Below are 25,829 nucleotides of genomic sequence, written 5' to 3'. Positions count from 1 at the left end.
GCTTCTAAAAGCTGATTCGCCAGGAAAAGGGAGAATTTCTGTGTTCTACAGAGTCTTTCATGCAGCCATATAAGACTACTTGGCATAAACAACTTATAAACAACTTCAGATGAGCAATAAAACATGACATATTACAACGTTTTTGTTTTTTTAAAAAAAACCTATACCAAAATTTAGAAGCAATGTGGAAAACAGTATGCTTTTTGTAGCCACATTTGTTAGCAATAACTCAAAATGATAACTTTTTAATATTGTCTCTCACTTTGCTGTTGAGGATTCCTGTCACATTCTTTTCATGATGTTTTTTCAGGTCATTGATGTTTCAGGTATTTCTTTATTTACAGATGTATCAAGGCCCCACCAGAACATTTTAATGAGGTTGACGTCTGGTGTTAAACTTCTTGAGCATTGTTTTTATTTTGGAGTCATTTTGTTGAAGATTTGCTGATTTTCTTTGGGGTCAGTTTCCTGTTCTGTGACCCAAATTCTGCCAGCCTATAGCAGTCAAACATACACAGTTAAAAACTGACAGAAAAAATTTATATTTATATCTGATATATAGTTTAAAGTCCACTTCTAGGTGCCCATGTGCCTTGGCTTCAAAACAAACCCAAATTGTCCCCCTCTGTCACAGTACCAGCTATATGCTGGTAATTTATACTGGCATGCTGACATGTTTATGGGGTGGCAGTGTCTGAGGTGGTAGAGCTGCTTCTCTTGTGACCTGATGGTTAGTGGTTCAAGTCCTTCTGCCCTATGCTGCTGCAGCCCTGAGGGGGACAGGATTAGTCTCTGTCATACCCTGATAGATGCAGTGGGTTGTGTCGGGAAGTGCATCTGACGTGAAATATATGCCAGTTCTCCTGTGTGATGAGTCCCACATAGGGACATGCTGAAAGGGAAACAGTAACATGCTGACATGTTGATGCTGGTCTCATCTGTTCAAAGGATATTTGAGCCACAAGTATTCAGGTTTTTACAGAAGCGACTGCAAATCTCAGTTGTGCTGTTATATTCTTTTTTAGATCATTTCTGGAGATTGCACAGTTTGACCTTTAGATCAACATTATCATCACTTCTTAGCATCATGAAACCTGAATACTCCAGACTAGCAAACAGCCAAAACCTCTGCTTTTATATATTGCAGATTTTCAACTGCATTTGATTAGCAGCACTTGTTTCATGCTATTCTTATTTCATGAAAGCAGCAGTGTACTTATCTGTTTACACACTGCTTCTTTGTTTTGCTTTGGTTAAGGATTTATATTTATTCTTGTTTTAATATGTTAATGTTTTCACATTCATGGACAAAATTTAAGACCTGGTGAGGACAGAAATGATTTATTTATTTATTTATTTCATTATGTATGAATCATGGATTGTCCATCTATACAGTCACTTTACTGATTACTTCTGATGTTAGCATTTTGTTTTGGGTCTGATAAATACAAGCACGCAAATCCGTCCTTCCCTACTCTTCACTTTTTGTAGTTCAACACATACAGTTTACTTTGTCATCTGTATACACAGATACACCTCCAGTCTGGGGGTTTATTTGACTATACTAACAGTAAAAAAGAAACACTTATTATTTTCAGGTATAAGTACAAGAGGAGAAATATCCAGAAAAAAAAATATCCACTAAAGTACCAGTATAGTTTATGTATTGTAGGTAGGAAAATAGAAAACTACAATAAAATATTCCATAAGCAGTTTGCTTCTTATAATCTTTATAGTTATTCTGTTTTACTTTATACCACTCTCTGTAACATCACATCAGAATATACTGCCATCTTTATTGATCATCAGTCAGGGAACCTGGAGGAATGAAGAGAAATGGATTTACACTGAGGAATTGTGGCAAAGATGTTCACACACATGGATGCATATAGATTTATCATAAAATTATTTTGTTTTCCTTTTTTTTGTAGTTTTTAAAGAAAATAGATCTATTTACCTAACGTCCTGATCCTGATAGGGGGCAATTTTCTGAAAGGAAAAAAAGCATAGAAATTAGAATGGACAAATATCAGTAAAACATCAAATCTCCACATAAGTGTGTGCATTTTCATGTAATTATTCTTTATTTTCACCGTGTGCTCTTTTTTTTTTCACCTGCTGGAGGTGGTATCAGAATAGCCTCTCTGGGGAAACCTTGGGACAAAGCGAAGGCTTTAAACTTCTGAATGACATCGTGTCGGACTCTCGGAGAGCGACCTGCAGATGTGCAGAGACACATAGACAGGAAACTGATGAGCTGCAGTGATCCTACAGCAGACTAAAACATACAGCTCATGCATTTAGAGGTACAGAAAAATGACTGTGCATCTCGTCTGCCTGTGTGTTTTACCATAAAGGGCCACCTGCGTGTACTCTCTGTTAAAAACCTTGTGCTTCAGAACCACAGCGTAGTCAGTGTAGTTTGTATCTACCACTGTGATGTCCTTCACCATGTTGTGGCCTGGAAATGAAAGACAATACAGAAGTATTTTTCCTCTTTTTGGATTTTTGATTGTTAAACAATAAAACTAACAAACTCAACAAATTTGAGTGTTCGTGGGATAATACTGAGCATTTAAGACTAATTGCAACTCTTACTGTATTTATATATCTAGATTAAACAGGAAAACTTAAAAGACAAAGAATCAAGATAGGTAACATAAGTTTTCATGTCAATGTACATTTTTATCCTTTAAAGCAAATATACAAAACTATTTTAACATAGCTTCAAATAGAAATAATTAAAACAATTTGCAAACACCTATTTAATTGTTAATTTAAGCTTTTAGGAAAAAAGTCATAATTTAACATTTTTAAATTAAAAAGAATTTTTAATTTGATTTCATTTGATTGAATTCCATTGAAAATTATGCAAATAAATAATAAACAAAAAAAATAAAAAAATAAAAAAATAAATAAAATCTTCCAATCTTATGAAAATACTTGTGGTATAAACAGTAAAAAAAATACAAAACAAATATTTTCCAGAGGATTGTATTAATAAATATACGCACAAACTAATGCAATAATTCGTGGTTTTTTTTGTTTTTTTGTTTTATGCTAAAGGTCTTAAAAAATTATCCATATCACTCGTGTGTCTTTCCAGGTTCAACTAACAAATACTTACGTGTGCTGAAGTAGGTAAAGTGTCCAGGTACGCTGGTCTTGTTATACTGGTAAATTTGAGTCACACAACCAAAAGGTCTGAAGCCCACAGAGGAAACAAAGTAGTTAGTGTACTTTTTACACAACTTTCCATTTGTCATAGTCATTCCTGTTGTCCTTCATTGGCACTCATAATCCTGTAACCTGTTTATTTTACATTGCAATCCCAATTGCCAACCTTTCACACAGACTTACGTCAGCTCCCACATGGTGAGGTTGACGGTGCCGTTGGGCAGTGGTGTGATGATACCCATGGAAACCTTTACTTTGTCTCTGTATGGGGCAAAACCTGGGGAGTCATAGGCAAAGCCCACACGGTACCATTTCCCTGCAAACTAAACACACAGATTTATGTAAAAGTGAGTCACTTGAGAAAAAAAGGTTGTTTTGTAGTTTTAAGATTTGGCTTTGCTTATTTCAGACTTGTAAAAAAAATTATAATACAAGTTATACATCCAGCGGTTTGTTTTACTTATTAGCTCTTTTTTTAATTGTGTGTGTCACAAATTAATGAAATGTCCATTCATTTGTAATGTATTCAAATATGAAGTTTTAGAAAACTTGTAACAATAACTAAATGGAGTAAATAAGGAATGGCAGATATTTCATTGAGACATTTGCTAGTTAAAATGTTAATCCATAATTAAAAGTTTCCAAATATGTCTTGTTTGTAAAACAGTAAGACTTTGCATGTTAATTTTAAACTTCAGAAAATCTCTGAAACAAAACTTTGTCTAAATTGAAATAAGCAGGTGAGTAAATTTGTGTAATTAAAGCAACTGTACAATGATTTTACAGCCTGCTACACACAAGGCTCAATAGACCGTACAACCGTCTTTTCATTACTTTTTTTTTAAAAGGGTATTTTTCTTCCTGTTAGTGAAACATAACTCTCTGGTTATTTTACAGAAAATGCTGTGAGACTGTATTTGACAGAGTAAATGTAAATAGTATCTGAGGGCTAATTTTGGATACAAGTTAAGTGAACTGTGACTATTTAGGAAAGGTGAGTGGTACTTGTGGGATTGACTGAAAATAAACTACGGTAGCCATGATGTTTAATATAATGAAGGAACATGTTGTCCAATGTGCCAAGCTGCAAATTCCTGCTAAATGAACATTTTCTCCTATATCACATCTAAACATTAGTGCTTTAAAATACATATAAACAAAGTCCTAAAAAGCTTGATTTATGCTGCCTATAAAGACACTTTTTTTTTTTTTTTTTTTTTTTTTTAGTTTTTATAGAGTTTGTAGGCTGTACAACTATGACAGATGTGTTGTCAGGATAAGAAAAAATAGCCAATCATAAAAATCTCAGCAAATTGGTTTGTTAGTGACTGTTTAATAGATAAAGGACAATCTCATCATGGTGACCTGTCATATCGGCCAGAGTAAACCAAAGGTCTTCCTTTTAATGACGTTTTTCTTGTTATATCTTCTACAGGAAATGTAATTCTGACATTCCTCAACCTCACCTGCATCAAGGGAATAAGGAAATTTGCCATCTATACATCTATCAATGGCAGCAATTGATTTTTTTTTAGTTTTGTATTAAATGAGAAGCTGCTCTCTAACTTTGATAATTCACACACAAACACACTTCAGTTTCACCTGATAAACAACAAATAATCATCACATAAAAAGCAGAAGTTTGAGTGTCCTTTCACTTAAGTAGGATTGTTTTAACACATCATGCTGTTATTTTTACCTTCTGGAGGCTGAAGTCTTTCTGTGGCTTGACATCTGCTTGTATCATCATTACACACATCACCATGGCAACAGAAACGGCAGTGGTCCTCATGGCTGCTGAGAAATAAAGTTGCAAGGTGAAGACTCTGAAAAACTGAAACAGAATTTCTGACCTGATCCTAATGTGAACTATCCTCTCTCAAACTGTGCGGCAAAGCCTGTGGCAATATTTGTTTTGACTGCCGATCCACCCACCCAGTTTTCAGCCAATCATGGGAGAGGAACTGTGAACAGAACTCAAGTGTTGGAGATACATGGAAAAACAGCCCAGATTTATCGGGAATACTGTAAGTCATGCTTGTGGTTGACTTGAATCAGCTGAGTGTTGTCTTGAGAAGTCATGAAACTCATGGTTTGTCAGCAGAAGAAACAAACCACAAGGAATCAGCAACCTTGACAATAAACCCATGATCACTTTGTTGGTTTTAAACTGACTGACAAAGGCGAATGACAACAACAGTGACTCTGAGAGTGCTTATCTGAAAAAATACCATGATGCAGTTGGCATGAAGTGAAGTTTTATATTTGCTCTTAACATGACTAGTTTGTGCAACTACAGTACTTGCTTTAATAAACAGTTGTCTTCCATCATATGCTTTATGAGTCTCTCTTTTGCTTTTTCATTAATCAATCAATCATTTAATCAATCCATTGAGGGGATCATTAGATCTATAAAGCTCCCCTCGACAAAGTAAATTTGCTCAGCAGAACACAGATTCCAGACCATTATTTTGCTTGCTTAAATGCTGGACAAGACATAAAAAAACAAACAAACAAACAAACAAAAAAACAAAAAAAACAAAAAAAAAAACATCTTTCTTTTTTGAAAGGTAAGCAATTTTCTTACACTGAAAGCTGTTTTTTTTTTTTTACTTCTTATTTTTCTTCCTCAAGCAGATGAACGGATTTAAAATATTAGTCACTCCAGATGAGGGACTTTGAGAAAAAATGTTGTCAAACTGCCAAAATGGCCATTTTGGAGACTTTGCCTGAAGTGTTCGTACTAAACTCTCTCATTTTGTTCTGCTTTACTTTCCCAAAGTTGGCTTCTGCAGATATATTGTCCACATATTATAAAATAAATTGTTAAAAGTTTAGGACTATACTTGAATAATTCCAGGAGGACATTCAGATTCATCCTAAAAGTCTTTGGTTTTCATAAACAAACCTGATAACATTCTTTTTAAATTGTGCAATGTGCCATTTTTTATATCTTCTTGACCAGTAACACATATTCTGATGTTTACAGACCTTAACCAGCATCACATATATTGCCTCTGAAAGTATTGAAATAAACTTTGTGGTTGCAGATATACTGTGTTCATTATGTGGTCTATGTATGGGTTTTGAGCAGAGGCCTAAAAACAGGCACAGAACTCAAAAGATTAATTAAACCTAAAAGATTGAAAACCAGAGAATCATTCAGGGTTAATATGGATGTTGAAGTGTCTAAATGTTAAATGCAGGTGAGTGAAGAAAGAATAAACCATTTATTTTTTGTTTTAAGGACACACACAGTAAGTTTTTGTATAATGTTTAACGGATTTTTAAATTGGTTCAAAATGTTTTTGTTTTTTTTTGTTTTTTTTTTAGCAAATGTCTTGAAACCAGCAGCATTTAATTTTAAATAATCTCTTGGCAAAATAGAAAGTTATGTATGTATGTATATATATATATATATATATATATATATATATATATATATATATATATATATATATATATATATATATATATATATATATACACACACACACACACACACACACATATATCATTTAAAGAGGAACGTTAAGTTGCTGGTCACCATATTACATAATGTGTTATGACAATGACTATCAATGTTGCTGGAAATTCCTTTTGAGGATGTCCAGTGTGACAGAAAAAGCGTTCACTTCAAGATTTGGTGCAATAACAAAATACTAAGTATCGGCTGCAGAAAGTATGGAAACATTTCAAATAATTAAATCATCAGATCTGCATGCTTAGATGAAAAATATCACAGAGTACAAATGAACAATTTAAATACATTTTTTTAATAATGATTTTCCATCTGCAGCACAGCTGTTCTCTCTTCTTCCTCAAATACAGTGTGTACACAACTAGCCATCAGTGGAAAAGAGGACATCAGTGTGTGTGTCTCATACACACAGCACACCTCACACACCTCATCTACACCCTCCACATAGGCTGAGAGCTCAAGTACGACAACATTATGAAAAAATAAAATAAAACAAAAAAAAGCTTTATCCACACAAATGGCAAAAAAGCCAAACTGTGATAAATGAGGAAATGTGCAAAAAGCAGGTAAAGGTCTGTAGGAAGAATGAGGGGTAGAAAGACATGTTGGAAACAGATTAAAACATCATTTTTCAACCAGTGTGTATTTTAACTTCATCATCATCAGTAGTGATTTGGATTAGTGTGTGCTTACACTCAGACACTTGTCTCATACCCCCAAAAAGCTGGTGTCAATTTATTGTCTATGAAGCTTTTACACATTTATAGACTGTAACTTTTCCAATGTCTTAAAAGACAGCAATAGTAGTCTCTTTAACTGGTGTTAAATCTGTTCTGTGCCAAATGATATTGTTGGAATATGCCAATGAACTGGGAAGTGGAATTTTATCTATTAAAGTGACAAAAGAAAAACTTGAATCCTTTAAATCCTGTTTACACAATCCAAACTCTAATAATGTAACTAAATGTACATTAGTTGTAGTGTCTGCTAAAATGACGGTATGGAAACTTGTATAATCTCTTTTTTAAAAAATATTTATTAATCTGAAAATGACAAGTCTACAACCCTTTTTTTTGCTAGCCGGAGAAGGCTGATTCCTGGCCAGTTTCTAGTGCATCTCAGCCAGCCGATTGTCATCCATTCATGTATGAATCCCCTTTTATACCAAAACCACAAAGCTATGATGTCACACAAAAGAAACAAAAAGCAAACATATATAGCAGTGACACAATCAAAGCATAATTAATAACTCTTCAAAAAATTATTATTTAAACTCAGTTTAAAAAATAAAAATGGAAACATCTTCTTCTGAGTGTTCCCCTGTGGGGCTGTTTAGTCACCTGCCCCCTGGTGGTAAGAGTTGGTAAATACAACCCTCAGTCAGAAGCATCATAACAGCCTAACTGTAATCCCTTAGACACATAAACCACACTTTACATCACAACATCATCATCATCATCAGTCATTTGTTCTTTTTTCCACACATTCATGAGACAATGTGACACTCATCAATAAAAAGAATAAATACAAGTGAAACAGGGGCAAAGAAAGCAGGAACAAATACAGCCCTGCCAAACGGTTTTGTTGGTCTTTTTTTTTTCCCACAAAAAAGGAAAATGATGGGTGAAAACAATTTTGACAGTAGCTGTCAGCAGACTACAGCCATCAAGATTAACTGTGTCAGTCAGTGCAACATACAAGCCAATAAAATATTTTTTAAAATACTAAGGAGTCTGTAGAGTACAATGTAAGCCGAAGACTTACCAAAAAGAAACTTATGAATGAAAAGGTCCAATGAAATAAAGCCAACCTAGAAAAAAAAAAAAAAAAGAAAAAAAAAAAAAGAAAAAAGCTTTGTTACACAGCCACTGTTGACAACACAGTGCTGTTGCGTTTAGGATTGGTATACTTGAAATGTAAGGTACTGACAGACCAAACATCCTCACGAGATACTTGAAATGATTAACAGTTGGGGCTTTGTCCCTAGACCTCATAAACTATCACAAAAGTTGACATTAAAGTCAACCATTTTTTTTTTTTTTTTTTAACTTCATTCCATTATTTGAGTCAATTTGAGCACATTAAGATGGAGCAGATATGGTAGAGATGCAGAGGATAAAACAGAGGCGCATGTTAGCGGGGATGAAGAGCCACAAACAGACAACGTATGCACAGAAGGGATGACTGGAAAAGATTTGGAGTGTTGGCAGAAATAAAAACATAGGCTTGAAGCAAAAGTGCTGAGCAAAGGAACATATGCTATTACTATGACACAACCCAAGTAACAAACACACAGCAAACTTAATATCTACAGAGCAAAGTAAGGTCACAGGTAGGATTGCAAACCAAGGAGTTTTTCAAAATGTTTATAGAACAGCCTTGCAATATCTGGACTTTTGCCTCTTGAGACATCATTTCAAAGGTCAAAGGCAACAGTTGCTGGGCCACTGATAAAGCATCTTGCACACCCAAGATGCGGTTTGGGTTAGCATTGCAAGTTATCTTTAACTGAGAACTTGGATATCTGGACAGATGAGATCATGGAAGATAGAAGCTGAATGAGAGCATTCTGACATGCGGAAATCTCTGAGATTAGATATGAGGGCCAGAACCTGTGAATCTGGGAGGTGAACTCACAGTAAGGCACAGTGCTCTGCTTGTGGTTGATGATTTTCATTCATGTTGCTACAACACTGGATCAAACTACGGCAAACAATGGACAATAACATTAATCACAAAGCATATTCACTCTTTTACTACCCTTTCTATTTAGATGCACCCACTCTACTTCAAATGTTCTTACACTCGCCTTTTGATCTTTGGATGGCTTACCTCTCCCCAATACGCTGAAACATCCTCCTTGAGAGGATGTCCATACTGATCCAGCAGTTTTCTTCCTTCAGTGAAGTCCTCTTCATATGTCAGATGTGTAAGAGGCATACAGAGACACCCAAAGAAAGGCAAAAATCTACTTTTGTAGACAAAACCTGCACAATGTGGCCACATAACTGTAGTGGACCCCAGCTCAGTATTCAAAGTCCTGTTTGTGGACGTTACCCATCTATTTAGTCCAGGGTTGAATCATTCAAGTGTGATCAAGTTGTGCTCCAGCAGCTGATAAAGAAAATGCATTCTGCAGCTTCAATTTTTAAGGACTTCAACAGCTAAAAACACAGATTTGGATGCAAATAAAGCCAAAAGAAAAGAAAAAGAAAGACATTTTAAATACAAAACAAAAACTGTATACAACAAAATAAATCTTTCAAATGTCCTCATTTTCTAAAATATCCACACAACTTAAAAAATATTTGGTATGTTGCAGACATATTTAAATTAAAACCTTAAAAATATATCAGCTTTCATGTTGTGCAGCTGATTATTGCACTGCATTTGCCGGAGGCTTTATTGCACATTAGAGCTTCAACCACTGTTCCAATTTAATAAAATGACTTTCGTGACATCCTTGTGTTATTCCATTAACAAAAAGAGAAAAAAAAAAAGCACAAACCTTTTGGAAAGCAAAGGATTGGAAATGAAAACAAAGATGTCCAGAAAGTTAAAGGGTATACTGAGATCAGATGAACCTGACAGAGGTGAGGTCTCACAGGTTTGTCACTCCTGGCTAGTTGTGCAGGTTAAGCCAAAAGTAGGAACCTCTTTCACAAAATTATTTCACTAATAACAATGAAGAAAGATGGTTTAGGTCCACATAGGCCTCTCTTTAGTCCCACATATATATGTGCAGACTCTGTTCCTCTTCACCATCTTTCAAGTTTGTGTTTATCTGGAATTTCAAGTTTTTGCATTCTGGGTGTTAGGCGGCCTGTTCTCCTCATCCATCGCTGGCAAAACCTTTGGTGTGATGGACCAAAACTGATGGGTAGGGGTGTTTGGAGTTATAGACTAAACCTGGTTATCGTGTTTGTGCCTCTCTGTTTGCTGAGGTAGCGAGAGGAATTGCTGGGGAGATTTTAGGAGGACTGGATACAATGGAGCATGTGCCATGCATACCTTTTTTTTCTTTTTTCTTTCTTTTTTTTTTTTTTTTTTTAAGAACAAATTGGGTCTGGGAGTAAAATGCAAATGTGTGTACATTGGCCTCTGAAAGTGTATGGCTATTATTTTAGCATTTGTGTTTATGAGGCAAAATCCTTCTGCTAACTTGGGAATGCAATATTGTCATTTTAGTTTCCGCATGTGCACATGTGTTTCTGTCTGTGTGTACATGTGTTGATGTATTGGTCAGCCTGGTCATCACAATTTGTGTTTCCCTGACAGTATGGAGCGGTAAAGCTCTTCATCCAGCTGCACATAGCGCCCTCTACTTGAATCCAGGAAATAGAGTCTGTCTGTCACTGCAGTGGGATCAAAGCCGTCTCGACGCAACTCCGTCTTCTGAAACTTAAACGTTCCTGAAACAGACATACGAAAAGAAATGGTGTAAAAATTCACATTAATTATTCTTCCTGTTTCTTCCCTTTTTGGGGTTTTCAGGACTCAATTTGCCAAACGATATTTCATATACAATCAAAATACATACAAACAGTATAACTTTTCTCACTACTATTGCTACGATCATCATTAATTTTCTCAGTGTTATGAACAACTCAGCAATATTTAAGATGACACCTAAAGATTAGATGGCGTCATCCCCCCAAACCCCTAAAAAATAAATTATAGAAAGGGCCTCTTACCAGTCTTATTGACCTCTGGAAGGAAGCGGAGAAAGACGGGTCTGGCATATGGAGGGAGAACTTTCTCCATGTCTTTCAAAAATTTCTCCAGGTCGGTGGTGTGAGATGGATCAGCGATAGCTGCCATGCCTGCCTTTCCCTCTGCTCCTGTAGAAGCACACATATACACAAACAGGAATAAAGTGTGAAGATTGATGGTGGGGAAGATCACATGGATGTTTTTTCTTGCAACAATGTTAAAAAAAAAAAAAAAAAAGAAAGAAAAAAAACCCCTCATTCATAACACGTTGATGCATTCGAACGCTTCCACATGTCAATGGTCTAAGTGTATGCATTTATACTTTTATACATTACTTATTCATCCGTTATATGTCTCCTTGTCAACTGCTACATATGGACATTTAGCTTACTACCGTTGTGTCTGATTTGTTTGACCATTGCAGGTTTCTCTGGTCATTTCAAGCTAGTTTTACTTTCCGTTGGCGAGTTGCAACATAATCTAATGACCGCAACTGGAAAGTGGCATCTCTGGTTTGTCTTTGGTGCCACTGGAGCTGCAAGTACAGCTCAGCCTTACAAGTGATGACATTTCAAACCACTATAATTAATTTAATGTCACAACAAATCAAGATTAAGCCAAGACACTGCAGCTGTTATGACCTCATTACTGAAGCTTGTTCAGAGGCACAGACTGGTTGTTTTCTCCTTACACACTGTGGCCAGTTTTGGTTATAAAAGTGATGTGTGTTAAAATTCTGTATGTTTTCTAATAACATGGGTTTCATTTTCAAGGCCTATTTAAGCAGAAAATTTAGATAATTCATAAATTTGTATAATACACATTTGGAAACATCCAACAGAATCTAATGTCTAACTAAAGTCACAAACAGGTGAGTGTACATGAGATCCCACTGAACAACTACTTTACAAATAATAGTTTCTGAGCCAGAACCCCAAATATGGGGTCATCTGTAGCACCTGGGGGAAGGAACATATCTTCAATTCAAATCCCAACAGGGCTTAGTACTTGTGGGTCCTTCTCCAAATATCTTCTCCATATAAAAGCTTGGTAATTGGCTCTTTTTTGTGTTTTGTGAACCATTTTTTGCATTGTGGGAGTTGACGACTTCCAATTTCACTTTTCTTGGCACAGAAAAGATATCTAAGCTGATGGACATTGGCAGCCGATGCTTTTGAGGCGTACTGGAGGCTTGTAAATGCCTTTAGCTTTTCCATCAGTTCTAGACATAAATAAATAAATAAAACCAATTTAAATCATCATTATGATCAAGTTTTACTTGTCAGACACATCTGTTTTTGGTTTTCATCAGTTTAATTTGTCTTTCTTCCTCAAGCTGGGTGAATTTAGGATAGTGGCCATATTGGTAACATAATTCAAAAATCCTATATGGACATGTAAACACAAAATCATAAATCTGTTTTTTTTTTTTCTAATGATAAAAAGAGCATCAAATGGACACCAAGTATGACCAAAAAGTAAAAACTTACTGATAAACACATTTTCAGGTTCCCATCATCTTAGAAAAATGCAAAGTAGGGGTCCAGATGCATTTAATCATAAAAAAATAGGTATTCTAGAGTGTTCTCATGGTCAAAAAAATATTAAATAGACTGTTAAACAGAAAACATTAAATAGAAGTTTGCATGTGTACCTCATATGGTCCAATAGTTATTGCCAAAACCTTTTTGGGCAGTGGCCATATTAGATTTGGCTGCCATGATGACTCACAGGGTTGCTGACTTCGCAATAACCAAATTGTTATTGCGTGTCCTGGGCAACATTTAAGACGAAATTGATGCTTTTAGAGTGACTGCAGGAAATTATTCCTAAGGCACTCAACTACTGACCACCTTTCAGAAATAGCTGCTTAGTGTTATAAATTGTGGTATAACACATTTCGCTACCACCGCTGGACTGCTATCACATATTTTCTTTTACTAGGGAAACCTAGAAAAATATCATTGAGAGAGTTCCTCCCCCGGCTGGCACCGGCCAACCCTTCTGGCTCACGGGCTATAACAGTTAAGACGCTACATTCAAATTCGTCAACGTGCATATCTCAAGCTCCAAGTTCTGGTTGACAATTCAGTAATATCAGAAGTGTAAATTATTACCTGGCACTTCCACTCCATAAACAACTACATCCTTCATGTCTAGCAGCCTGCTAAGAGTTCCTTCCACCTCTGTCGTTGAGACGTTCTCTCCTTTCCAGCGGAAAGTGTCTCCTGTTCGGTCCTTGAAGTACATGTGGCCATACTTGTCCATGATCAACACATCACCTGGTGAGAGGGAGAGCCCATTTAGTATAAAACACTGCAAATAACTCAGCTGAGTAAATGTGTGCGTGTGTATGAGACCAATTCTAACCAGATAGATAGGCACTGTCTCCCTTTTTGAAAACACTATGAGCAATCTTCTTGCTGGTTGCAGTTTGGTTGACGTAGCCATCGAACCTGCGAAGAGGGTCGTTCTGAATGATCCTCCCAACAAGCTGGCCAGGCTCCCCTAGAACAACACAAACAATAGATTATCTTAGCTTGTGCATATCTAATATATGACACATATATTTAAAAGACAATGTCTCAGAGTGGTCAAGGGCTGACTGGTGAGATTAACTAAGCAAACTTGCTATGAACCATTTAACCATTAAGAAGAGGGATGATTCCCAGTCTCTATATCAGCAGCATATCCTCCTGAGGTCTTATTTCCCAATCAACATTGGTCTGAGATAAAGTTTGAGCTTATCAAATCTAAAACTAACACTTGTTAGTTGACTACACAATAAACCCACCAGGTTTACAAGGGATGCAGACACCATCTGGTCCCCTAATGAGCTCCATTGTCTCTTCATCAACCCTCACCAGTCTGATGGGGTAGATGAAGGGTAGAATTTGACTGTTAAAGCCACATGCTCCAACCTGGTACACAAACAAAAGAGAGTGAGATGAGATTTATCAAAGATGGCATGTATGCTGTGTTGAAAAGTAACTTTAAGAATTCTAGGAATCAAAAACTCCCACCTTGTTGCCGAAGTTACCCAAGCTGCAGTTACACTCCGTGGCTCCGTAGAACTCTGCAATCTGTGGGATATTGAATCGATTCATGAACTCCTCCCATATGGACTGGCGTAGGCCGTTTCCCAGTGCCATGCGCACCCGATGCTGCCGCTCCGTGTCCCGAACTGGCTGGTTCAGTAGATACCGACAGATCTCACCTATGTACTGCACAATCTAAAGGATGGTGTTAAAAGAAACAGTAGTTACAAAATGAATCTGATAATTACACTCACATAAAGAAACATATGGCAGAGACTTGACATCAACATCGTGCTTACAGTGCAATTGTATTTGACACAGTCGTCCCAGAAACGCGATGCAGAGAACTTCTTTTTGATGACTACAGTCATACCGTGTATTATGCATTGGCCCACTCCCACAATGTTTCCTGGTGACAAAGAATATGCAAAGAATTTGAATTGTTTACCACGTTCTTATTATTTGTTTCTGAAATTAAGCTAAACATTTGAATACAAGTAAAAAGACAAAACAGCCTTTTAAGGCCAGGGTTGTATATTTTTTAGGTTTTTATACTGCAAAAAACAGAAATTAAGTACTGCCAGAACCAAAAAGACACCAAGGGCTGGTGAAAGAAGTGTTGGTGTAGTTACAAACAAATTCTGGTGCTTTGTTGTTAGTGGAAACGTGACCCAACCCAACTCAAATACTACAAGCTAAACAGCTCGCCTTTCCTAGATATGTTTTGCATATAGGGATGAGAAATCTAGAGTTACATTCATTTGGTAGGAGAATAAGCAGAAGTCTAACCCCAGCATGTCACAAAGTGTTCTCCACACCCGTTTTAAGTGATACATAATGGTTAACACTAATTTGCTTTTCGTAGCTTCTGTTAGTTTTAATCTTTTCTGTGTTTAAGTAAAAGCTTGACAATCCTTACTATCCTTACTTACTGCTATGTGCAAGCACACATACCTGCAGAGTGGTAGAGTGGGAGGCAGTCATACAGCACATCATCTGGCGTCATCCTGAAGCCATAAAATACCAAAGCTGCCATGCGGTAGTATCTGAAAACCAGGCGAGTAAAATCAAAGGCAGCATGTTTTATTGCATGTCTATTCATTTCCAGCAGTTTTTGAACTATAGATGAGAGAAACATAGATCAAAAGAGAACAGCTGCACTTCCAGTGTGTCCGTTTGTGAGCTGTATGCCTTCTTCCTACCTGCTGTGCACAACAATAGCAGCTTTAGGCATCCCAGTGGTTCCTGATGTGTAGATGTAAAACAGACGATCTGAAACAGACACAACAGTGAGAGTGAGATAAGCAGCACTGTCAACTGCAGAACGTTCCATGGGTTTTAGCATGAGTGCAAATGACTGCTCAGTTTTAATGTGCCAATAATGTGTCGGTTCACCTTCTTTCAAATAAACATTTTGCTGCATATCTGTGCAGGCTTTTTAAAGCAGAGTGAAGCAAGTTTCTTTTTCATACAAGTTATGTTTCCTGCAGATGAAAGGCACTATATTATTTCATATATAAACATCAAACCTTCTGCAGAATTGATTGTGATATACAAACCTGCTTTGTGGGTCAGGAACATTGTGTACAAAGCTGACTAAGCAGTGACTTATTGCAGCAGTTATTGTCTAAATGTACTGCTGTAAATGTGCACACAGGGATTCGTCGCTGCTAATCTGATCCTGATACATTTCTTTTACAGTCTTTGATAAGGTGAACAAAGGTGGGAATGTTTTATGGCTGCACCAGGCTGTGAACTCTAACCGGTCAACGCACGATAACAGAGCATGCAACTAAGGATAAGTACTCTAGTTAACTTACCAATGAATGTTATATAATTAATTACATGAATGTCTTATTTATACGGGTAAATAAACAATGAAAGGTCATCTCAGCAGCCAGCTTAAAAATATTTCTTTAAACTTTAACCTTAACAGTCTTCAAAATCTTTAAGGTTTCAAAAGAAATTTGATAGCTTATGAATGCCTTTATTTTTCCTTTCAGATCTGAAACACATTGAAACATTATAAATTAAGCCTTTAGCTTTTATCTGAAGTTATGGAAGTTGTTGAAATGTTTCAAAACACAGATAAAAAAAACATTAAATAAACAATGAGAGATATTCAAACATTCTCCCATCACACTCTGATAAGGAAAAGTATGCAAGCTTCACACATGCAGACATTGCATGTGGTCTTTACATTATGACTTAAGTCTTTTTGTGATGCTTTCACATTTAACTGACTCAGTGTCATTACTTATCCCTGAAAGTATCAAGTGCCAAAAAAGTTATGCACAATAAAAAAAAAAAAAGCTCAGTTGCTTTCTGAAATTCACTGCAGTAGGCATTGTGTTCTCACCTGTGAAGCAGCGTTGCGGCTGGCGAGGCAGATAGGAAGGAGCTCCAGCCAGCAGGGGTTCCAGGCACTCAGTTCCCTGTGGGACACGTTTGGGATCCCAGTCTCCAGAGCAAAACATCTGCACCGCCTTTCCCATCGAACTGTGGACCTCAGACACCGCTGTGAGGATAGGATAAACAAGATGAAGTACATTGGATTCATTTCACAGCCCTATACTAGAAGAGAAAACCATGTAGAGAGACACTTTCATGACAAAGATAATTTACTTAATATAAAAAGAGGTAAGAGGCACAGTTAGAAAGATAACAGAGGGAGTGAAAGAAAACTCCTGCCTTAAGGAGTGCAAGTGTGAGATTACAAAGAGGAAAAGAACTAATGTGTAACAGTAAAAAATATAGAGCGATAAAAGAAAAACAAACTGATTAAAGTATTTTCCTCCAAACAGAGTCAAATTATCATCATGTAAAAGCTCTGTGTCATGCTGGTGCAGAACTGCAGCTGGCTTGATTTTGGCCTACACTGTAAAGAGGTCACGTTTCCAATTACTTAAAAGCATTAAGGACACTACAGGTTCAAGATCCAATACACAGACTGCACCATCAATCTCAGAGAAAACAGCTCCAAACTCATTTACTCTTTATAGCTGTTAAGATCAAGGCAGGGATCCTAAAAAGGGTCAAGAGAAGAGTGAAACAGATCCCTGCACTTTAACATTACCGGTACTCAGGTTCATAAAATATACAAGTGAAGGTACGTTAAGTTATACAGTGCAGATTAGTAGATTAGGTAGCTAATTAATGATAATTCCACCCAAAAATATGTAAGGGATAATGCCGGATGAGGTGTCCATTATCAGAAATGAATGGACGCCTCCGTGAAGTGCATTATACAATGCTTTAGCCATGGTTACTCACAAAAAGAAAGAATATAAGATCAATTACTAATGTTGTTTTTACTGTTAAAATAATGTTTTTTTAACAAAAAGCGCTGAGCAGACTATTTATTGTCTCTTGTTGTGGCATTGCCAAGGTAACCGCCGTTGGCAGCACCTGCAGCTCGTTCGGCAGCAGATACTTTTGCAGCAAATCACCGATGATGGTGAAATATGATAGTGTTGCAGGATGTGTGTGACTGTGTGGTCCAGGGAGCTCAGTGTGTATGAATGTGAGTTAGTGTGTGCGCACAGCGCACCGTCAGGTGATCGAGCCTAAAAGTCAACAGTGTTGAACGAAAGTGCCGTCCCCTCCCTTTAATGGATTCCAATGAAAATATGGTGATTTTCTGAAAATGCATATTTCCGAACAATATGAAGGAAATCGGGGAGGACGTGCAATGGTTGGTTTCTATAACAGCATAAGAAAAATTCGGCCATGAAAAAATCCAAATGTTAACAGTATGGACCTTTCAAATTCTTGAAAATCGCTGTTAAATTGGCGCAACCGCTGGAGCATTAAACCAGAAAAACACACGCGCAGTCCGCTGCATAGCTGCAGGGTGATGTCAGAGCCACTCTCTCCCTCTTTGAGAAATTTGGAGCTTCATCACAAACTAACAGATTAAATATTATTTAATATGGTTGCAACAATATATTAGATATTTTATCTGCAGTGACTGATTTCCTCTAACAATTTAGGTAGAACATGAACATAATACAGTAGTGAGGGGAAGGATCGGGAGACTTTTTTCCTTTCTCCCTTTTCTACTCTGGTTATTGTTCAACCGATGGTCTAAATTAACCTGAAAAAATAAAATGACTCAAAAACTGGCAGATCAGATAGATTCATTAGTACCCATGGGTCACTGTTTGACATAGTCTTTCCAGATATTATTTCTGCTTTCTGTTTTGTCGCCAACATTTCTGTTGCCACGGTTACCAACTGGCGTTCAAGCCAGCGCAATGATTTAAATTTATTCGGCTATTTGACAGAACTTTTTTTTGACTGGTGTCCATTATCACTTTTTAACGAACACCCTGCAACCAATCAGAATCGAGTATTTGCCCAGACCGTGGTATAAGTAAGGGATAATGCCCATCGAGGTGTCCATTATCAGAAATTAACGGACGACGCGGAGGACGGTTGCCTCCGCGTCGTCCATTAATTTCTGATAATGGAAACCTCGGAGGGCATTATCCCGCTTATACTATGGTCACTCACAAAGGAAATAATGTAAGATCAATTACTAATGTTGTTTTTGCTGTTAAAATAATGTTTTTCACAAGAAAGGGCAGGGAAGACTATTTAATGTCTTTTGTTGTGGCACTTCCAAGGTAACCAGCTTTGAGAGCACCTGCAGCGCGTTCGGCAGCAGATACTATTGCAACAAATAAGCTGAGCTCAGAGTGTATGAACATGAATGTTTGTGTGTGCACACAGCACCGTCAGGTGATCGAGTCTGAAAGTTAAAAGAGTGTTGAACGGAAGTGCCGTCCCCCTCCTCTTAACGGATTCCAGTGAAATATGACCATTTTCTGCCTGAAATGCACATTTCACAATATGAAGGAAATCAGGGAGGATGTTTATCATGTTTATGTGATGTCTGACATTGTCAGTCCAGATATTCTTTCTGCTTGTTTGACGCTAACATTTCTGTTGCCACGGTTACCAATTGCTGTTTGAGCCGCGCACTGATTTAGAACTATTTGGCTATTTAACGGAACTTTTTTTAAACTGGTGTCCTATATTACTTTTTAAACGACAACCTGCAGCCAATCAGAATCAAGTATTCACCCAGACCATGGTATAAACAATAATAAACATGTAATAACTGATGTAACTCCTGTAGTAGATCAATTAATTCTAAAGCTAAGCAAAGTTTTTTCTTACATTTGTTTCTAATTTGGTCTTTAGTAGATGTTGGAAAGTAGGAAGAAAATACATGTAAATATTGAAACCGGACTCGTTTAATGTCATATTAAATAATCTATAGCATGTTTTAAAGTGGCCATAAACCTAGTAAGTTGTTTTATTTTAATTCTAACATTGTGTGTTTAATATTCAACTAGCTTTGTTCGAATTTGTACAGTAAATCTTTCTTTGTGTTATTGTCTCTTGTCGATTTAAACGATCACTTATCACGAAACCTTGTTCTCTGATGAACTTTGACCTGGTCTAGTGCATGCAATATATGTGATAATCTTTTCACCTCTCTTTTCCAGTTCTCTTTTCATTAGGTCTTCTTATTGATACTGAAGAGACACCTTCTTCCTTTATGGCCTACGTTGCTTTTTCCATGCACTCACTTCCCACATTACAGAGAAAGCAGGCCAGCATCCATCAGCATAAGTAATTGCTGTAAAGACAAAGGATGCATTTCTAACTCTTACTAGCATTCACTTACCATCAGTAAGCTCCGATCCAAATACCACAGCCTTGGCATTGGAGATGGTGACACAATGGACCAAGGCCTCTAGTCTCAAATTGAAGTTGATGAGAGCAGCTTCTACTCCAATCTTAGCCATGCCCAACCAGAGGCCCACATACTGAGACTTGTTCTCCATGAAAATGGCCACGACATCACCCTCCTTAAAAGGATGAAACACAACAAGAGCAAATACTGCTTGATCTGACTGTCGCTGACTGAATCAATTAACGTCTTTTTTTATTTGAGAAAGTTGATTTTCTTCATTTTATAGACGTTTTTGCAGACATACCCTGAAACCACGTTCTAGCAGCAGGTTAGCCACTCTGTTGGAATACTCATCCAGCTGATGGAAAGTCCATCTTTCTCCAGTTCCCTCGAAGATGAGAGCTGTTTTGTCCCCATAGCGCTGCACTGTTTCTGAAAAGATCTTAGGAATAGTATTCTTCTCTCTGAGATGGCGTTTGACATTCAGCTTCACCCGCAATAGCACATATGCCGCACTGAAATGAGGGTAAAAAAAAGAAATAGATAAATACACCCAGTTAATACCTTTCCCAGAAGGATTTCAGAAAACAAAGACTACACTGGATCATTTCATGTATGATGGTTACTATTTCTCCATAATATTTTTTTATGGGAATCTGCTGTAAATCAGAGATTCTGTTATGTGCAAGCACTGATATTATAATTTTAACCGTGTCTGAATTCTGTTTTTCCCCACTGTTACTGAATATATGAAAAGCAATCACTTCAGATATAAAGACAGTGCCAAGGTGCTCCTACTTACACTAGATCTGCTTTGGATAAGTCTTTTCTAACATGAAGCATCCAGAAATTTTACGAAGAGAGATAAAATATGGAAATTTATATTTCAATTTCTACAATATCATCTTCAAGTCCAAATGTTTAGAGGCAAATCTTCAGTTATAGTTAACACAGGCTCAAGGGAGCAAAGTCTGCATAAACAGCAACCCTCAGTGCTTTATATTTATTGCATATAGGTGAAGAGTGCTGAATGATTATAAAAAACACCATAAAAGCCATTTAGCAAATAACTTTGTGGCCTTAACTGTGATCTTAATGAAATGCCTATCATTGTGAAAGGATTGGTTTTAATGTTGGTCCAGATAAGTAGTTTATTGTGGCTTAGCTGGTTCTTTTATTTAATCTATCCTCTATAAAAATTTGTGGTTACTTTTAATTGCAACCAAATGAAATACATGCACTCTAGTCCATACACTCAATGTACTAGTGTTAGTAATGGGACTCTTGTCAGGTATGCTTCACACATACTAAACTATCCTGCAGTGGACAGACTGTGTGTACTATAGATGGGTTAGGTATACAAAAGCATGAAGGTGAACCTTTGTGATTCCTACAGTGCAAATACCAAGACCTTGTCAAACCACTTTACACATTACTACTTAATGAGTCACAGTGGAAAATGTATGCATTATCAACAGTAAATGTAGTGTATTTCGTATTCTTAACCTTGGAAATGAAGTTACAAATCTAAACAACACTGCACTTATTTCTGGAAACTAGACATTTTAGATTTTTTTTCAGTATGGCATCCTTTAATGACAGGGTCATTCAATTTACAGAGATGATAAAACATCCCAAAATAAGAAACATATTACAAAATTAAATAAATAAATAAATAAATAATAAATAAATAAATGAAAAATAAAGAACATTATCTAAAAACAGGATCAAAAACATGATCAAGTTTAAAAATTTAAGCTTGAAAGAAACAGTGCAGATTTGGACATAATAAAATCTGACCCACACTAAAAACTGACACACTGATTAAAATCTATTCATATGAGAAAAGGTGGGTGTGAATTTAAAACTTAGATTTAATTAAATTGAGTATTTCAGCTGATCTAAAGCTTCCTGCTAACTTGCTACAGACATATGAGGCATTCAAGACAAATGCAGCTTCTCCATATCTAGTTCTGACTCTGGGAACAGTTAAAGAAAAAAGAAAATCAGGGCTTTATAGATCAGCAACAAAACTATAAAGTTTATCCTCTGGTGGAAAGGCAGTTAGTGTAATGACCTCACAGCTGGATGGATGTGATCCACTTTTTATGTCTAAAATGACTTGAGCACCAGAGTTCCATAATACCATGAGCCTATTTTCTTGTATGCAAGTAATAAATGAAGGGTAACAGATACAATAATACTAGTTAAACCTATGTCTTTTTTGTTCTGACTAAGTCTTTTTTTTCTGACTAAGTCAAACTAAGGCCAATTTTACAGTGCTAGAGATGTTGACAGATAAGAAGGAAGTCAACCACAAGTAATTACCATGGCAACCTCAAACTGTAAATATTGATTTTAGATTAGATCATTAAAAAGCTTTTGCCAGGCCCAAATTCTTTACATTTTCCTTTGTTGTTGTTGCCTACTGCCTTTGAAACATGTCCTTCCACATAGCTGCTTGCAAAGATGACAGTCAACATTTCTGGAGGGTTGTGAAATCTCTTTTTCCTGCTTGTCTTGCCCCAGTTATCATGGTGATGTGTAATGATCCAGATGGAAAATTGTTTTAGGTTAATTCAATTGTTGTAAATATAAACGTTGAGGTAGTGATGCAGACATCATTACTGTGTTTCAGCAGTCTGGCCAGCAACAGTTTTGTGCTCAGTGTGGCTTTTGCACACTGTGCAAAACCACCAGAAAGCCAGAATCCAAGAAACCTTACATACTTACATACTGTGTGTTAAGCTGACAGATGCCAGAGTACAAAGCAGACAAAAAACCTGATGGGTGAGTTTTTGTGTGCTTAAAAAACAGCTACAAGTGGCTCAGCAGCATAGCCTTTCTGCAGGTTATCATCATCAAAATATTCATTCATCAATAAAACATCCTCATACTTACTGCAAGTCTCTGCCAACTGAGTTAACAAAAACATCCACGAAGCTCCACCCTCCACTTCCAAGGTAGAAGATCACGATGGCTGGAAGAACTTGGTACCACGGTAGGCCCACCAGCAGCCTCAACACAAAAAGCAGGGCTGTGCAACATGCTAGACGCATCATCCTGAAAGAATGCACACGCATATAAATAGATAAAGAAAAGTGTCCCACAGACTACAGAGTATGACTACAAATCAGAAACATTTCTAGCTCAATAACAGTTGAGAGGGACAAAGAGTGCTTGTGGTTTAAGTGGTACAGAAGTGTTCAGGAGTTGCCACAGAGAGAGATAGGAGCCTATGACTAAGAAATGTTATTTACAATGATTTTGTTTACACATCTTTAGCACAGCTGGACTGGACTTACTCTGAAAGCTCACAGTAGCCTACATAAAAGAAAACAACTACTCTTATACTGTATGTGCTCATGCTAAAAATTAGGGAACAAACACCTGTAAATGAGGATCCAACAACAGTCATAGAAAAAGAAATCAAGATTATAGTAAGCTCATGGAACCTTTGTGCAAAAGAAAAAGTTAATAGTAAAAGCAAAGTGACACAGGACAGTGCAAGTTGACAGAGGTTTCCAGTGGTACCTGATAGTTTGAAAGCTGATCCAAAACACTAAAGAGTAGGTTTACCATGTCTGCTCATTATCTATTCATCGACCTTTGTCTGATTTCTGTGTAACATAACGAGACAACGAATCGCTTTTATGACAGTCCATTTTCTTGAGTCAATAAGCTGAGGAGCCGTTTGTGCCTCCATGCGCGTGGCTGTAATGGTGATGATGGCGTGCAGCTAAAAATATATAACCAAAAACAGCACGTTTTTTTAGATGATCAAAACAATTCAGGATATAGGTTTAAGGTATTATTATTATTATAAAGCGTCACAAATGACCGGAGAACAAGGCACTGAAAGGACAGCAGCCGCTTCCCAGAAACAAAAGCTTAATCACTCGCTGCTGCTGCTGCTTTAACCCGGAAATTTAAGGCGCGTAGCATCATATTGCGGTAGGGGCTATGGCAGTGAGAGGAAGGCTCAGCCTGCTGTAGGGAACCTCACTCAGCGTGCCATGTGCGCTTCAGACACGGCCTTTAGATATGAACCGGTTGAACGATGTCAGGCTAACCTGATGTGGCTGGGAAGGAGCTGGAAAGGAAGCAGGATGCGCTGCGTAAAGGCGACAGATGTGCAGTTTGACACCAGAAACGGGCTCTTTTGGGATAAAGAAGCATGCTGTCTAGATGTGCAGAATTTACCTCTCAAGCACCGGGGACTGATAAAAATGAGTCGATCGACCTCTCTCGTCCCGTCAAAAGGGGACGGTTCGATTACAAGGTTGTAAGAGCACGAGAAAACCCATCAGTTTCCTTTCTCCAAGGAAATAATAATCTGATCACCAGTCCGCTAAGTTGGTAATCACAGGGGTACTCAAATAACGGGGTATTTGCTTTTTTTTCTGACATACCTTGCACCTCCTTCGTACCGTTACAGCATTTAGATGCGCAGATATATCCACAACGTGAAACTCGTTGAGTGCAATTCCACCTTGATCGGCTTATAGGCTAGCCTGGTCGCCCCTCAGCTCTTCACCACCGCTAGCTTGGCTGGATAGAGGCTCACAGAAACGCAGAGACAGATAGACGCACTGGGATCTCCTCTTGTTGTCAACCGCGCAATGACCTGCTGGTGCTCCTCCAAAATGGCCTAGCAATACGCGTAGACTTTGACCCCACTATCATCATCCGTTATTGACGCAATAATTTATATCATCCTCGGTTCATTGTGGCCGGTAAGCTCACAGGCAGGCGTAATTCAAATGACCTTATAATTTTCTAAGTTGAACCCGCCCACTACCGTCAGCGTCAAATCAGTGAATCAGGAATAAGCGCTGACGGATAGGTGCCGCAGCCAATCAGAAGACCGAATCGTCTCTAGAAATTTTCCGGTAGTGGGCGGGGCCTGCGGGACCATATGGAGGAAATGCGGCTCGTCCCTGCTAACTCACTGACAGAGGAGCATGTCTACGGTAGTTGGTACCAAGGCTTTTATGTGGGGCCTTATGGCGTAAAATGAGCACTGCCTCTGCCCACAGAGCCCGCCTCACCTAGTTCATTCATCACTATTTGCTGCGCTCATACGCAAATCATCAGCAAATACCCATCTGTCAACCCGAGGTTAAGCAAGGAATGAGGAGAAGCTGGATATCCAACAATACGCACAGCAAACATAATAAGACTGACCTCCGTCTTAAAAATAGTACCACTTAAGCATAACCCTGCATATTTCACTGCTGCTAAAAGCTGCAGAACTGGCTTAGTTAGCAACTGCTCTTCCATTGTAAAGTATATACTTTAAGTGAATAGGGGCCAGTACAAATATTAGTCATCACTCTAAAGTGTTGCAATATCCTACAAAGAAATATCCAGTCTAAGTTGACTGCAGAATACCAGGAGGTTGACATTTTACACAGTGTTACAGCAATGTGACATGTCATGAAGCACATTGCATAACCAGGAAAGATTACAGAAGGTTTACTAAAACAAAATGCTGTGAATCACTGGTGCAGGCCAACAAATATTATATCCCACTACTTTGGAAGAGTTTGAATAAACCAAGGTTAACCCATTAAGAAATTCTTGTGAAACATTTTGCAAGCAGGTTGGGTGTGAATGCAGCAAGACAGATCACATCAAATCTGCTGCAAAACGCCATAAATCTATCATCTATTACAAGACAAATCACATATATTACAGCAACATATGTAAA

General features: G+C 37.4%; 2 protein-coding genes across 2 annotated transcripts; both read right to left on the bottom strand.

The window, feature by feature from the left end:
• Positions 1-1,740: 1,740 nt before the first annotated feature.
• ptgdsa (prostaglandin D2 synthase a) lies at positions 1,741-5,017 on the bottom strand. Its single transcript, XM_079257250.1, has 7 exons — positions 4,877-5,017; positions 3,361-3,500; positions 3,128-3,204; positions 2,351-2,461; positions 2,116-2,217; positions 1,958-1,989; positions 1,741-1,818 (listed from the first exon to the last, which is right to left on the bottom strand). The coding sequence occupies exons 1-6, from the start codon at positions 4,967-4,969 to the stop codon at positions 1,958-1,960; spliced, it is 555 nt and encodes a 184-aa protein (XP_079113376.1). The 5' UTR covers positions 4,970-5,017; the 3' UTR covers positions 1,741-1,818.
• A 2,095-nt stretch (positions 5,018-7,112) lies between these two features.
• slc27a4 (solute carrier family 27 member 4) lies at positions 7,113-24,853 on the bottom strand. The gene is made up of 14 exons (XM_079256449.1): positions 24,529-24,853; positions 23,018-23,179; positions 20,421-20,631; positions 20,108-20,291; positions 16,769-16,927; positions 15,612-15,681; positions 15,364-15,455; positions 14,709-14,818; positions 14,395-14,604; positions 14,166-14,292; positions 13,742-13,879; positions 13,489-13,653; positions 11,353-11,499; positions 7,113-11,070 (listed from the first exon to the last, which is right to left on the bottom strand). The coding sequence occupies exons 2-14, from the start codon at positions 23,176-23,178 to the stop codon at positions 10,913-10,915; spliced, it is 1,932 nt and encodes a 643-aa protein (XP_079112575.1). The 5' UTR covers position 23,179; positions 24,529-24,853; the 3' UTR covers positions 7,113-10,912.
• Between the last annotated feature and the right edge of the window lie 976 nt (positions 24,854-25,829).

Source organism: Telmatherina bonti (genome assembly GCF_933228915.1).
Source record: "Telmatherina bonti genome assembly, chromosome: 17".
NCBI lineage: Eukaryota > Metazoa > Chordata > Actinopteri > Atheriniformes > Telmatherinidae > Telmatherina > Telmatherina bonti.
The sequence above is the reverse complement of the archived record's forward strand: the minus strand, read 5'-3'. Positions and strand labels throughout refer to the sequence as shown.